Source organism: Salmo trutta, chromosome 11, assembly GCF_901001165.1.
Source record: "Salmo trutta chromosome 11, fSalTru1.1, whole genome shotgun sequence".
Taxonomy (NCBI): domain Eukaryota; kingdom Metazoa; phylum Chordata; class Actinopteri; order Salmoniformes; family Salmonidae; genus Salmo; species Salmo trutta.
Window position 1 is genome coordinate 3,477,388 of NC_042967.1, and position 15,233 is coordinate 3,492,620.

Consider the following 15,233-nt stretch of genomic DNA (forward strand, 5'->3'; position numbering starts at 1 on the left):
CAAGGATGATCAATGGAAACAGGATGCATCTGACTCAATTTCGAGTGTCATAGCAAAGGGTCTGAATACTTATGTATCTTTTTTTTAAACGTTTGCAGAAATGTGTAAACCTGTTTTCATTTTGTCTTTATGGGCTATTGTGTGAAGATCTGTGAGGAAAAAATGTAATTTAATACATTTTTTGAATAAGGCTGTAACATAACAAGATATGGATTAAATGTCCATGGGTCTGCTTTCCGAAAGCACTGTATTTGCGCACACACACACACGTAACCGCACACTACATACAAATATACACACACATACTATAGGTCTTCTACATGCCCTTGAACTGTAAGGCCCCTCCCCTTAACACTTACATTGGACTGTATACACGGAATGGAATGTCTTAACCAGGGCCTAAAACGATCACCCGCCGGGTCAGGGCTCCACAGTGCCAGCATTTCACTTGCATTTGTGAATATAAATAGTGTAGCTGCAGTAGCTGTTTTTAAAAGTATTTCTGCCGTTTTGTTTCATAGCTGGTAAATGAATTTCACAAAGTCAAAGAACTACGAATCCTATCCCACCTTGCGCTGCTGAGTGAATGATGTACATTTTTAAACGGGTCTAATTTACTTGAAACGAAAGTCTACTGAAGTGATACTTTGTCCATCTTTTCTTGGCTTTAGCTTTTCTTTACATTGTTTTGTTGACAAGCTAGGTTGTTTTTCAATGTTTGAGTTTCAACTGTTCGGGAAGAGAAGACAATGCGGTTACTAGTCAGACTCAATCTCTAGGCACAAACATGTTCTTGAGTCGCATTACCACGTTAACCTCCTGGCACATGAACATTTGTCTCATCTGTGATCTTTTGGTAAAAAATGAAATTGGACAATATACCACGTTACTTCTTACTAGTAATATGTTTGTTTTAGAAATATTACTAAGCATGTTCATCTGTTTTTTGTGTGTTTTGTTGGTGTAATTTTAGGGAGATTTTTTTTTTTTAGCTGGTAAAAAATCTGGGTGGCTGGTAGATTTATTTCTTTATTTTTATCTACCTGCCACAGTGGATGCTGGACCAAAAAGTACAGTTTAGGCCCTGGTCTGAACATATGGGTTTCATGTTACCCCAGAGTTTGTGTGTGCTTGTGTGTGTTTAGCCCCTGGAATGTGTAAGTCAAAGGGCCATGTGGACCCAGTGTGTTTGGGAGCCCCGCTAAGTGGCGATAACCGGGCTTTTTCCAGTCGTGGCCTTGTTTTGATAGATAGAGAGGTTGGCGTGGAGCCACTGCATACTGGCAGAGCAGGGGGCAGATTCGAGCCCAACCGAGAGGGCAGCAGTGTTTATGACCACATACCAGCCTAGCAGCTAAGCTAGGGAGACTGAGGGTGTTAAATTGTGATGGTGTTATTACTACCATTCGTGGTGTGTGTGTGGCAAGGGAAAAAGGAAAATGAACAAAGGCTGAGCTTTCTCATCTTCCCAGCGCTGCCGTTCTCAGAGTTCTAGATTTAAAGATTGGGTTCCGCTCAACAGTGGAAGACTTCACACTGTTTACTTCCAGAAGACACACACTCATTAACCCACATGCACTCACCCGCGTGGTGCCTTCATAGTGTTGAGCGGAACCCAATCTTTAAATCTAGAACTCTGAGAACGGCAGCGCTGGGAAGATGAGAAAGCTCAGCCTTTGTTCATTTTCCTTTTTCCCTTGCCACACACACACCACGAATGGTAGTAATAACACCATCACAATTTAACACCCTCTGTGTTTAACCCCCTATGGATTATTTTGTCTGTTGGCTTGGCTGTATAGGGAGGAATAACTGTAAACTGTGTGTGTGTGTTAGGGTTGGGCGGTATCCAGATTTCCTACATTCTTACCGTTCCTGTGACATCCCGGGATAGACGGTATTACCGGTAGTGCTCACAAGGGACACTGTTTTTTCACATGTAAAAAAAAGAAGTCCCAAAAACATTATTTACCAGAATGCTAACTTTATGCTAACAAATACTAAGGAATCCCCATAGTGGATGCTAGGTAAACGCTAACGAGCGCCTGCAAACATTTTCTACTAAGACCACTCATAAAGTCATGCAAGCATCTCAAAACACAGTTTGCAGCATGCACAAAACAAATATTTGACCGGAGGGATCTTAATCTAGGAGGGGAGTATCTCTGCTGCTGTCACCAAGAAGCTTGATCTTGCTAGCTAACATTAGCCATTTGGCAATAGCCAGCTGGAGTGAGTTGATTTGGTACATCTTAGATAGTTAACTTAATAGTTATATAATATATTGCTTGCAAACATCAGTTTTTGAATTTCATACAAATGTAACTTGTTCATCTCACTTAAGTTGCGCTGCAGGAGTGACTCACCTCAAGAAGCTCCCGTTTTGATTGTTGTGCATCTTGGTAAACACACACACTTGACTGGCTCAAACAGCTGTTTTGGGAAACTAGTGCCAGTAAGCTTCATAATGAAAAATGATCTAACAGGCGAACTGATGAACACGATCTGCTTTGTCCATTTCCTAGTGCACAACTTGACTGTAGGCATTTATTTAAAATGTAAAAATATTCAAAAAAACGTATTGGAAAATCCATACCGAGGATTTTTCTAAATTCACAGGATACGGTATAAATGGTATACCACCCAACTTTTCATTCTTAGGCATGTCCAGTCATGTCCCTCTGTGGAGAATGGGAATTTTCAGTTGTAAACCACACAAACACATACTCACTCAGGAATTGTATTCTCTTCATTTTCTTCAGTAGTAGTAGGGTGTGTGTGTGTGTGTGTGTGTGGACACATTTCAATATACTTGTTAGTACCAAAATTCCACACAAGAATAGTAAACCGACTAAAACTGTGAGGACATTTTGCCGGTCCTCACTATTTTACGGTTGGTCATTAAGTTTAGGGTTAGGGAAAATAGGATTTTAAATGGGAATCAATTGTTGGACCCCAAAAAGTGTGTGTGTAAAAATGTTTATGGTGTATGTAAGCACCTGAGCTGAGACTGGGCTTCTACCACCACACTATCAGATTAGAGCAGCAATGTATGTTAAAAAAAACAATATGAATTTACCATCACCCACTAATTAACTTGTCATTCTTGCAAATTAAAAGTGTTTGAGCTAGTAATGCATTTATTTAAATGAGCTATGGTATAAGATGTGTGCGGGCGTGCGTGCGTGCGCAACATTGGAATTCACCCCAACTTTTTGGGCTACCTGACCAAATTGAATACTTGACCAAAAGTATGTGCTTTGTGCACGGGGGAATTGTCATGCAGAAACAGGAAAGGGCCTTACCCAAACTGTTGCCACAAAGTTGGAAGCACAGAATTGTCTAAAATGTAATTGTGTGCTGTAGCATTGTAGGCCTAGCCCAAACCATGAAAAACAGCCACAGACCATTAATCCTCCTCCACCAAAGTTTACAGTTGGCACTATGCGTTCGGGCAGATGGCGTTCTCCTGGCAGCCGCCAAACCCAGATTTGTGTGTTGGACTGCCAGATGGTGAAGCGTGATTCATCATTCCAGAGAACGCGTTTCCATTGCTCCAATGGCGAGCTTTACACCACTCCAGCCGACTATTGGCATTGCGCGTGGTGACCTTTGGCTTGTGTGTGGCTGCTCGGCCATGGAAACCTATTTCAGGAAGCTCCTGACGAAGAGTTCTTACATTGCTTCCAGAGGCAGTTTGGAACTCAGTAGTGAGTGTTGCAACCGAGGACAGGCGATTTTTACACTCTTCGCGCTTCAGCACTCAGCGGTCTCGTTCTGTGAGCTTGTGTGCCCTACCACTTCGCGGCTGAGCCGTTGTTGCTCCACTTCCCAATAACAGCACTTAGAGTTGACCAGGGCAGTTCTAGCAGTGCAGAAATTTGACTAACTGACATGTTGGAAAGGTGACGGTGTCACATTGAAAGTCACTGAGCTCTTCAGTAAGGCCATTCTACTGACAATGTTTGTCTATGGAGATTGCATGGATGTGTGCTAGATTTTATACACTTGTCATCAACGGGTGTGGCTAAAATAGGAGTCCACTAATTTGAAGGGGTGTCCACATAATTTGGTGTGTGTGTGTGTATAAATGTGAGTTGCAGCTCTGTCATTTGCATGGAAAGCAAGTCTAAGAATCGGTATGTGCGCTATTTCTATGCTTCCCGTTATTTATTTGTTTGCGTCTTTTGATTTTGTACGTTAGCTTCAAACAACTGAAAATACAATATTTTTGTTTACTGAAAAGATATTTCACAGCGATTTTAGATGGTACAATGATTCTCTACACCCCCTCAAACTCTTAAGGACCAAGTGGCGCAGCGGTCTAAGGCACTGCATCGAAGTGCTAGAGGCGTCACTCTGTCCCTAACACGTAACCCAAACCGGCTGCGTGCTTGCCCCATCGTGCATACATTTATTTTGTCCCCCCACACCAAACACAATCACGACACGCAGGTTAAAATATCAAAACCAACTCTGAACCAATTATATTAATTTGGGGACAGGTTGAAAAGCATTAAACATTTATGCCAATTTAGCTAGCTAGCTAGCTTGCACTTGCTAGCTAATTTGTCCTATTTAGCTAGCTTGCTGTTGCTAGCTCATTTGTCCTGGGATATAAACATTGAGTTTTTATTTTACCTGAAATGCCCACGGTCCTCTACTCCGCCAATTAATCCACACATAAAACGGTCAACTGAATCGTTTCTAGTCATCTCTCCTCCTTCCAGGCTTTTTCTTCTCTTGACTCTATTTTGCAATTGTCAACTTTCATAAATTAGGTGCATTACCGCCACTGACCTCGTTCATCTTTCAGTCACCCACGTGGGTATAACCAATGAGGAGATGGCACGTGGGTACCTGCTTCTATAAACCAATGAGGAGATGGGAGAGGCAGGACTTGCAGCGCGATCTGCGTCAGAAATGGAACTGATTTCTCTTTTAGCCCTTTGCTACCCAGATGCTAATTGGCACACGTGAGCAGTGTGGGTGCAATAATTGAATAACATAGATTTCAAAATGTATTTTGCAACGCTCGCGCACACGACGCGAGTGGTGTGGTCAGCCTGTAAGAGTTTGAGGGGTGTAGAGAATCATTGTACCATCTAAATTGCTGTGAAATGTCTTTTGTCTGGCGCAGCGGTCTAAGGCACTGCATCACCTTGCTAGAGGTGTCACTACAGACCCGGGTTCAATCCCGGGCTGGATCACAACCGGCCGTGATCGGGAGCCCCATAGGGCGGCACACAATTGGCCCGGCGTCGTCCGGGTTAGGGGAGGGTTTGACCGGTGTAGGCCTTCACTGTAAATAAGAATTTGTTCTTAACTGACTTGCCTAGTTAAATACAAAGGGGGGAAAAAAACTCTGGACCTCCAAAGCCAGTTCCACTGCATTTTTTACATTGTTCCCCTCTAATCAGGACCTAATTTAGACCTGGGACACCAGGTGGGTGCAATTATTTATCAGGTAGAACATAAAACCAGCAGGCTCCGGACCTTGTAGGATAAGAGTCGAAATACCCCTGCTCTACGCTTTTTGTTTTGTCACATAAATTAGGTGAACTATTAGAATTTTAGCAACCAGGAAATTGCGGAGCAATTTCTACGTATTGCACCTTTTTTATTTATTTTTTTATCGAGTGGTTTTGACAAGTTTTACAGCGTGAGCTTATCTTCATGGTCCCGCTTCGACATGCAGTGCTGTTATGAAATTAACAACTTTAACCCTACCCTTTATAACAATCACCATATATACTGATTGTTTAAAGCAAAACTATTGCTGATGATGATCATGAACAATAAAATCGAATGTAAGCCCCGATCAGCGGGTATATAGCCAGATGAGTTGTCTCCGGTAGCTTACTTTTATTCAGGTAAAATACAATTTTCAACAGCGCATTTGTCAACAATAACCTAGCAAATTACATTGGTTGTCGTTTTACTAATAAAGCCGAATATTGCGCTAGCCATTTTACAAGCATTCGAATGCTGAAGATGCCGCACAGATGTGCAAGATCAGGAATAGGCCTACCTAACAGTGCACAGTTTGACTAAAGCTACTGATATTGCCTTGGGTTGTTTGGCCGGCAAAATGACTTTTAGATCAATGACCGTCAACGGAGTAACAGGCTAGTTCAACACTGAAGGAGAGGAAACGGACACACGTTCTCACAAAATATGCTACTGTCGGTATTTTCAGGAAGTAGAAAGAAATGAATATGAGCAACAACAACAAAATGTGAACCGGCAATTCGTAACATTTGAATCGTTTTTTTCCTGACCGATGCATGCTACGTTTGGATCGATCTGGGCTCTCGTGGATCGATGCACGTGTATCTTAATCATTTGAACCCGGGGACCAATGCGTAGTTGTTACATCCCTTATAGGCCTACATGTTTTTTTTTGTGTGTGTCTAGTTTTCTGAGCGTTCTGTCAAGGATGTTATTTAGATGGGTAATGTAGGCTATATGTATGTCAAATCCATGTAAACAAATCAGTACATAAACAAAGGGAAACCTGCTGCTTAATCCCAGTGGTAGCCTAAAGCTACAATAACAATCTAGGCCTATATTCCATAGTCTAGAGACGTAGGAACAGACACAAGAAGTCGGCACAGATTTTCATGGGGACCAATGTTCCCAGGCCACTGTGTGGGTAGCTTGCAATACAAGGCTCACAATGCTCAAACTATATTATTGGACAGATTTGCTCACTGATTTAACAACCCCAATTTAGGCTAATATGTTGCCATTGGCTGTTATGCAGACACCCGTAAGAGTCAGACTGAATCAAATGTTTTGCATGTGACATTACGCAACTAACAAATTGATATGATATTGGTGGCCTATTGTCGTCATTTCTCACTATACCTATTGTCATTATGTGGCAGGCTGGAAGCCATATCAAAGCTTTCTGCTGGCTATGAGAAATTGTCCAGCACTCTCTCAGCCCTGTAGTCACATATAGTCCTGCGGTCAATCTATCACTTCATCACACCCCCTAATCCGTCTCTCTCTCGTTGCAGGATATCCATGAGCTCTGATTTCCAGCACTACAGTTTCAGGATGCCTAATATCGGGTTCCAAAACCTTCCCCTCAACATCTACATTGTGGTGTTTGGGACCGCCATCTTTGTCTTCATCCTCAGCCTTCTCTTCTGCTGCTACTTGATAAGGTATGATCGCCACTGCTACGTCCTAGTTGATGTAGGCTAGTTCCTCATTTCTATAGTCTCCTTTGGAAATCTTGATTTGTGTTTAGGTTTCCTTGCCACCGGTGCCAGACAGTGTAGATTCTTACAGTGTAGAGTTATTACATTTGTTTGTGACCCCATATTTGACCCCATTCATTTAATTTTTTTTTTTTTTAATTGAAATCAGCAATACTTTTTTGTTGTTCACATCAACAAAGCCTCACTTCAACGTTTACGGTGAATGCTAGCACACTGAAGTGTTCGTCCAATAAACCACAGATTCTTCAAAGCTGATTGACGTAGGCTTAATCCATTGCCTCGAGAATGACTTGGCATGCAATTATGATACGGCAGTGTTTTTGATCTCAACCCCAGTGGTCAAGTAAATTACTTTGTTTATCCCATTTGAGATGCAGCATTTTCACTGTAACCACACTGGTTATTGATAAATTCATACCACTGAGTTAATGTTAAATCCATCCAGACTGTGAGTGAATTCAGTCATACACTAAAAAGGCATTGCTCGGGTGTCATTACTCTGCCAATACTTTGGCACCGGTCTTATGTTGGATTCCATTCGAGCGTCGTACTCAAGGCCCCCCTCCCTGTTTCGCCTCCCAGGATGGTATGTCCCACCATGTGATGGTCTGCTCTGTTTACAGCAACACTGTGTGTCCCAAATGGCACCCTATTCCCTACATAGTGCAATACTTTTGTCCAGAGCCCCATAGCGGCTGCCTATGAACGTGGTTCAGGCTTTCTCCCAAACACGAGTAGCCTAGCCGTGCTGTTTTACAAGAACTCGGTGTACTAGAGGGACTGTTTGTGTCCTTCAGTCCAAGCAGCGCACATTTCTCTCTCTGCTGTAGTTTGTGGAACTAGGGGGACAACATAATTCCCCTATAAAAACGGGTGATGCTTTTAATACAGCTTTAAGCCAGTATAACGTGAGAACAGAAGGATAAACAGCATGAGAGAGGAGAGGAACACAGACAGATGGTACAGCTCGGGAGAGAAGGAAACTTCTTTCATCCTTCTCTCCACCATGTCAGTGACAATATGTCCCAAATGGCACCCTATTCCCAATATAGGACACTACTTTTGGCCAAAGCCCTATTGGCACTGGTCAAAAATAGTGCACTATATAGGGGATTGGGAGTAATTTAGGAAGCAGCCACAGGCTTTTCACCATTCACACTAGTTTACTTTCAAGACCTGCTTTGAGCACGGGTAGAAACAGAGAGTTAGCGGAAACGAAGAACATTTAGGCTACTTTAAAACGAGCAAAGGCGCTCATGGTGTAGGATTTGCTAAACTGTGTTGCCAGCCTGCTATCATCAGATGTGATGATGAGACTAGAAAGTGTGCATTTTCAGGCTCCCAGCATGCAACACTCAGCAGGGGTACCAGACAATCCGGTAGTTCATCAGCTGCATATACATTTTTAAACTTGTATCGTGTCCGCAGCAAATAAGGCTGGATTTGAATCTGAAGTGTAAGCGCTGTTACCTAATGTGTTCAGGCAACAGGGTTTTGAACTCAAACTATGACCTAGCCTAACCTTTGCGGCTCCGAACAAAGCTTCCAACTGCAGCAGTGTTTTTAAAGTAGTTGAGTGCACAGATGGACAGAAAAGTGTCAGGTCTGTCTTACGCTTAATGAATGCCTTAAGTAACTGAAGCGAGGCTCGTGTTAGTCCAATTATTAGCCAAACGGTCAAATTATTACAGTCTGCTTCGGTCTTTTAACAAACCAAAATCCACTTTAGTTTGTTAAAAGCTCAGTAAATGCATGTTATCCAAGACAGGTCAATCTTATTTGCTGTCATTAGGCCTAAACAACTCCTTTCTTGGTGGTCTGGATTTAATGAAACTGTATGGCACATTGGGTCTAAATTCAATTTGGTTTTTTTTAATTTCTTTTGGTGTGTGTTATCATGTTCTTTTCAAATTAACCGTTTTTCATAAAGGCTTATAAAAAAAGATTCAACAGCACAGTTTGGAGAAGGTATCGCTGACTTGATCATCTGAACTGGAAAAAATCCCACCAGAAAAATGATATCCAGGCTTATTCTCCCTTGCTGAAACATTTATTCAAAGCTGCTTAGCTGCATAATCACGACCACCTTGAAGAGGCTTGTGTCGTGCTTCTCATGTTGAGTCCTTAGGCATCCTCTCTTCTCTTAGATGGAAATCCAAGGGCATCTGTATAGATGTTGGTATAAATCCAGCACCGTTTATGCATGCTTCCAATTGGCATCTTATTCACTATATAATGCATTACTTTTGACCAGGGCCCATAGGGCTCTTAGCTCTGAGTGGTTAACCAGCGCTCGACATGGCTGAACCTTGGACAACTAAATTAGTATTATCTTCTTAAAGAATGGCCCCTTCCCTTCAGCACATTTGAAGTCCCAGACCTGGCTGTATTATATTGCTTAGCAATAAGATTTGTTTTTACTGGAGATCTTATTGGCCCTCCACTTTAGCCCCTCTGGTCTAATCATGGTGGTCATTGGCCAATAACGTTGGAACTCTGTAGCATTTCTTACCTAAAGCAGCGAGAAGCAGCGTGTCTCAACCCAAATTCACCCTGCCCTGTACCTAACCCAGTGGGGGGGAGATGGTAAGTGTGTTTCTGCTTTTGTTTCGATGTTTTGCCCCCTTCAAGACAAACTATGAAATTGATGCAGTGTCATGATCAAATTCAGGGAGGAAAAAGAAAAGGGGAAAAAAAGGTGGACTGATTTACCAATTAATTTATATAAAAATGAAAGATGGTGGTTTTGTCCCAAATGGCACCCTATTCCCTATATAGTGCACTACTTTTGAGCCGAGCCCTATGGGCCCTGGTCAAAAGTAATGCACTGTGTAGGGAATAGGATGCCATTTGGGACGTAAACAGTTTTTACTCTGAAAGGCTTCTAAAGATGCAGTCTCCCTTTCTAACACCTGTGGCCCCCATGGTTCCCTAAATCACAATAACCACCCAGCCAACCACACCCACACACACCACAAAACGACAAGGCCTCACTGGATAGGCTACATTTCCCATTTATATTAACACAGAAACAGTTTGATTAGCCTTGACCAAGTTTCATTTCCTTTAGAGACAGATGGACGAAACACTGAGCCCAGTCTTAACTTCAGCCCCCTTCACATCATACCAAGGCTCCAGTGTGAAGTTTCCCCTAGGTACAGATCTAGGATCAGCTTCCCCCAATCCTAACCTTAACCATTAGTGGGGGAAAATGCAAAACTGACCCATAGACGCTCATCTTGCGTCAACTTCACCCTACTCCTCACACCCAGTCCACAGATGACCCTCTAAAAGCTGGACAAATACGGGACAAGGAGAGGGGAACGAGGCCTGTCGGGCTCTGGAGCGGACGTGCGAGCGCTCGCTCTCGCGGTGTGGCCCAAGCAAACACAGCTCGGACAGCTTGACGTGAGGCTGAACGTCACAGCTAGACTCTACTCCCTCCTCTTGGTCAGTCCCGAGGTCCACACACATACGTGAAATAAGCCTGTGGCTGGCGACACATACATACATACATACATACATACATACATACAGCAGTGTTTATCTTGCCCATTTCTGTTTTAGAAGTCAGTTACATTATTTTTGTATAGGAGTCCATGGAAAGATCACATTCTTAAGCACCACGTGGCCCTTCTGTGGGCCCTTGTACTAAATGCTAGCGAAACTTTAACCTCGCCCCCCCTCACTACCATGCTAACAGGGCCACTCATCAAATCACCCCCTGCCCCTCACCTTTGACAACCCCTCACCTCTGACCTCTGCCCCTTGCCCAATGGGAGTCTCTGCACCTTTACCCGCTGCTCTCTTTCAGAAGGTGTCAGTCTCTCTCCTAGAACTGTGCTGCTGTGTGTTACAGATCCCTCAGCCTCTCGCTCTGCTCCGAGAGGTTAAGGTTACTAGTAACGGAGGTAAATCTTCAACACCTATGTATCTCAATCTCTTTCTCTTTTTCTCCCTCCCTCCCTCTTTTTTTTTTTTTTTTTTTACACACTGAGTGTACAAAACATTAGGAACACCTTCCTAATATTGAGTTGCACCCCCTTTTGCCCTCAGAACAGCCTCAATTCGTTGGGGCATGGACTATATGGTGTCAAGCGTTCCACAGGGATGCTGGCCCATGTTGACTCCAATGCTTCCTTAAGTTGTGTCAAGTTGGCTGGATGTCCTTTGGGCGGTGGACCATTCTTGGTAGACACGGGAAACTGTTGAGTGTGAAAAACCCAGCAGTGTTGCAGTTCTTGACACCCTCAAACTGGTGTGCCTGGCACCGCCTACCATACCCTGTTCAAAGGCACTTAAATCTTTTGACTTGCCCAGTCACCTTTTCATTGGCACACACATACACACAATCCATGTCTCACTTGTCTCAAGGCTTTAAATTCCTTCTTTAACCAGTCTCCTCCCCATCATCTACACTGATTTGAAGTGGATTTAACAGGTTACATCCATAAGGGATCACAGCTTTTACTTGGATTCACCTGATCAGTCTGTCATGGAAAGAGCAGGTGTTCCTAATGTTTTGTACACTCTGTGTATATCCCTCCTACTACTGTCTTTCGATTCTGTTTTTCATTGAACATGTTTTATTTTTGTCCATTGATTTGTGTTAAAGTGAATGGCTGGTGTCTGATAATACAAACCTACCACTGGTGTTATCTATGATGTTCCTTTTTACTTCAGGTGATGGAAAAATGTGTAAACAGGAGTTACCAAAATAGTTTATAAATGTCTGTTAATATCCAAGCTAGTGTCATGTTAATGTACTACATATATTGACTGTTCATAGTAAAAATGTTCACAGGGTGGTGTGTGTGTATATACTCACTGTTTTCATAATATTTGTGGATCTATTTAGATTGTTTTGTGCTTGTCAGCTAGGCCTATCTAATGGCTGACTTCAAGTTAGGTGTCATTTTCCATTCACGACACACATGCGCACACACACACTTTTTTCAAAGGGTTATTTATCTTAAGAATGTGGACTTGAACTTCCTTCCCTATGCTTGGCTGCCTCTCTCTTGAGTTGACCTAAATCCTCCTCTCCCATTTTGTTAACATTATCAAGCCCTCTTAAAGGGCTTTAGCTGCCCCACTAAAGATAAAGGTTAATGTGCCCAGTCGTTTCCTTTCCTTGTCTTCTATCCCCTTGATCGCTGATCTAAGAGGACTTTAAAGGTGAAAACAAAATGTCCGAGCCCTATCCAGTCCTATCACCCATCGTCGCTTGCTGAAGGTCCAGGCTGCGTCACATCCGGCCGTGATTGGGAGTCCCATAGGGCGGCGCACAATTGGCTAAGCGGCATCCAGGTTTGGCCGGGATAGGCAATCATTGTAAATAAGAATTTGATCTTAACGGACTTGCCTAGTTAAATACATTTTTTTTTAAAGGTCAAGGGACGAAGATCAAGAAAGGAAGCTGTTTAGTTTTATTGGGATATGTACTGTAGTAAAGTAAAGCTCCCATTTCTCCCCCACAAATGACCCATCAGTCTCTCCTGAAAAAAGAGAAACGCACACCTATAAAGGCGAGGTGCTGGCTAGTGGAGTAGAACACTAGAAAATAAAGGAGAGCCGCACACTAAGAGCTCAGATGCAAAAATTGAATAACCAACGTTTCGACAGCGAAGCTGTCTTCATCAGGGTATGATCAAACACTGCGAGATGAGTCATTTATATAGTGTCGAAACACACAGGTGTTTGTAATCATGGCCAAGTATGGCCTAATATCATTGGTTAGTCTCTCCTATCTAGCCTAGTCAGCAGTAACGAAGGCCATTACGATAAAGTCAGGAGCTCTGGTTAGCTAGGCACTCTCACGTGGAAAGCATCCCTGCTGCATTCAAATGAATGATGGTGATAAAACCATGCTGGCAGAAACTGTCCGTGGGGGGTGCTGAAGAGTTACTAATGTAACAGAGATGAATGGTTTAAAGAAGATGTATCCTAGGCTATAACCACCTCAACCACCTTTTAACGCTTTAGAGATAAAGTATTAGTCTCTTGACCTGGCGGACATTTTGTCTAAGCAGTCCAGTCCGGACCAGACCAGACCATTCATCATTCAGTACTGGGGTAGGCCCACATTAAATTTAGTTGTGTCAAGGCGTGGAATTCCCACGAGTTGTGGCAGAGGAGCTGTAACACAGCGCGACTGCTGACCAGTGCTGCGTCAAAGTCGTCACAAGGTCGTCCGGGTGAGGTTGGAGTGAGATTGCGTTCGGTACTGATAGGTGGGAAGTAGGTTATGTTTTGGTTTGGTGGGGGTCAGTGGGGGAGGTGTATAACCGTGTCATCAGGGTCAGAAGCAGCCAAAGCAATTGGGGTTCAATGTCACAGGTGCACAGCTGTGAGATGGGTGTTATATCACATGGTATGTGTCCCAAATGACACCCTATTTCCTATATAGTGCACTACTTTTGGACAAGAGCACGTAGGGAATAGGGTGCCATTTGGGATACACCCATTACGAAATAAAATGGGTCTGTGGGCAGAACGGGTGACCTGCCCAACGTCGGGGTCATTCCATTATTGACCATAAGATGGCAGATACAATCCTTTTTCGAAAGCCATTTTGAAATGCCAAGTGGAACCACTTACGATGACAGACAGAATTTACTGTGTGTGTGTATAAAGGCTTCATAGGGAAAGGCCTGGATTCAATTCAGTGGTTATTACAATGACCGTAGCTTTTATCTTCCATCAACTCATCTGGATTGATTTATGACTTCATAACTAAAGATAAAAAATAAAAAAAACGGAAGGTTAAGATTGAATCCAGGCTGCGATAGTCAAGATAATGTACAGGGGTGAGTTTCAAGAACGTTTCGTAGAACTAAAAACATTTTTAATCCAATGTAGGCTAGTTCAAAACTGCAGCATTGTCATCAATGTCTGTTTCTACCAGGGGTGGAAAAAGTACCCAATTGTCATACTTGAGTAAAAGTAAAGATACCTTAATAGAAAAGGACTCAAGTAAAAGTGAAAGTCACCCTACTTGAGTAAAAGTCTAAAAGTATTTGTTTTTAAATATACTTGATACTTAAGTATCAAAAGTAAACATGTAAATCTTTTCAAATTCCTTATATTAAGCAAACTAGGTGGCACAATTTGCTTTTCTTTTTTTATTTACGGATAGCCGGGGCACACTTCAGTCAGACATAATTAACAAACAAAGTATTTGTGTTTAATGAATCTTGACAGATCAGAGGCAGTAAGGATGACCAGGGATGTTCTCTTGATAAGTGCGTGAATTAGACCATTTTCCTGTTCTGCTAAGCATTCGAATTGTAACGAGTACTTTTGGGTGTCAGGGAAAATGTAAGGAGTAAAAAGTACACTATTTTCTTTAGGAATGTAGTGGAGTAAAAGTAAGTTGTCAAAAATATAAATAGTAAAGGTACAGATACCCCCCAAAAACTACTTAAGTAGTACTTTAAAGTATTTTTACTTAAGGACTTTACACCACTGGTTTCTACAGCGTCTAAACAGTTGAATTTGACTTGCTTTTATTTCAGTGCTGGAGATTTGAATGGAAGTTGTTAAATCAGCCATGCTTTTCTGCCCTGAATGCTCTCTATCTATGCAGTTGCTCACTTCCTGTTTCAGGGTCTATTGACTTGTCACTGTATCTGAATGTGCAGTGAGTGCAACTGGCGAGTTGTAGCGGCTCCTTTACTAATTGAAGAGATGCTGTGTTTCTCTGCGTTGTCCCTGCAGGTTAAGGCACCAGGCGCACAAGGAGCTGTATGCGTACAAACAAGTAAGAGACCCGTCGTCTACACACACACACACACACGCACACGCACAAAATACTATGAACATGGTTTATGTTTCTCAGTATGTCACTGTAGTCTATAAATCCTCTGTTGCTGAAGATACACGTTATATAATACACACCCATAATATACATACTATAGAAGGCAACCGCGTTGGATGGTGGTTTATTTTGGGCTGTTTTCAGTGTAAGTGAGGGACTCGCCCTTTATCAAATGTACGGCC

The 15,233-nt window shown here is 42.6% G+C and overlaps 1 protein-coding gene across 3 annotated transcripts in view; it reads left to right on the plus strand.

Annotated features, from left to right (window-relative positions):
• The window catches only part of LOC115202090 (RING finger protein 24), a 68,993-nt gene that overhangs the window by 21,841 nt on the left and 31,919 nt on the right, over positions 1-15,233 (plus strand). For all 3 annotated transcript variants that reach the window (XM_029765974.1, XM_029765973.1, XM_029765975.1), the window contains exons 2-3: positions 7,026-7,175; positions 14,952-14,994. In XM_029765974.1, the coding sequence (XP_029621834.1) occupies positions 7,033-7,175; positions 14,952-14,994 (186 nt within the window). In that variant the 5' untranslated portion in view covers positions 7,026-7,032. The remainder of the gene's footprint in view (positions 1-7,025; positions 7,176-14,951; positions 14,995-15,233) is intronic.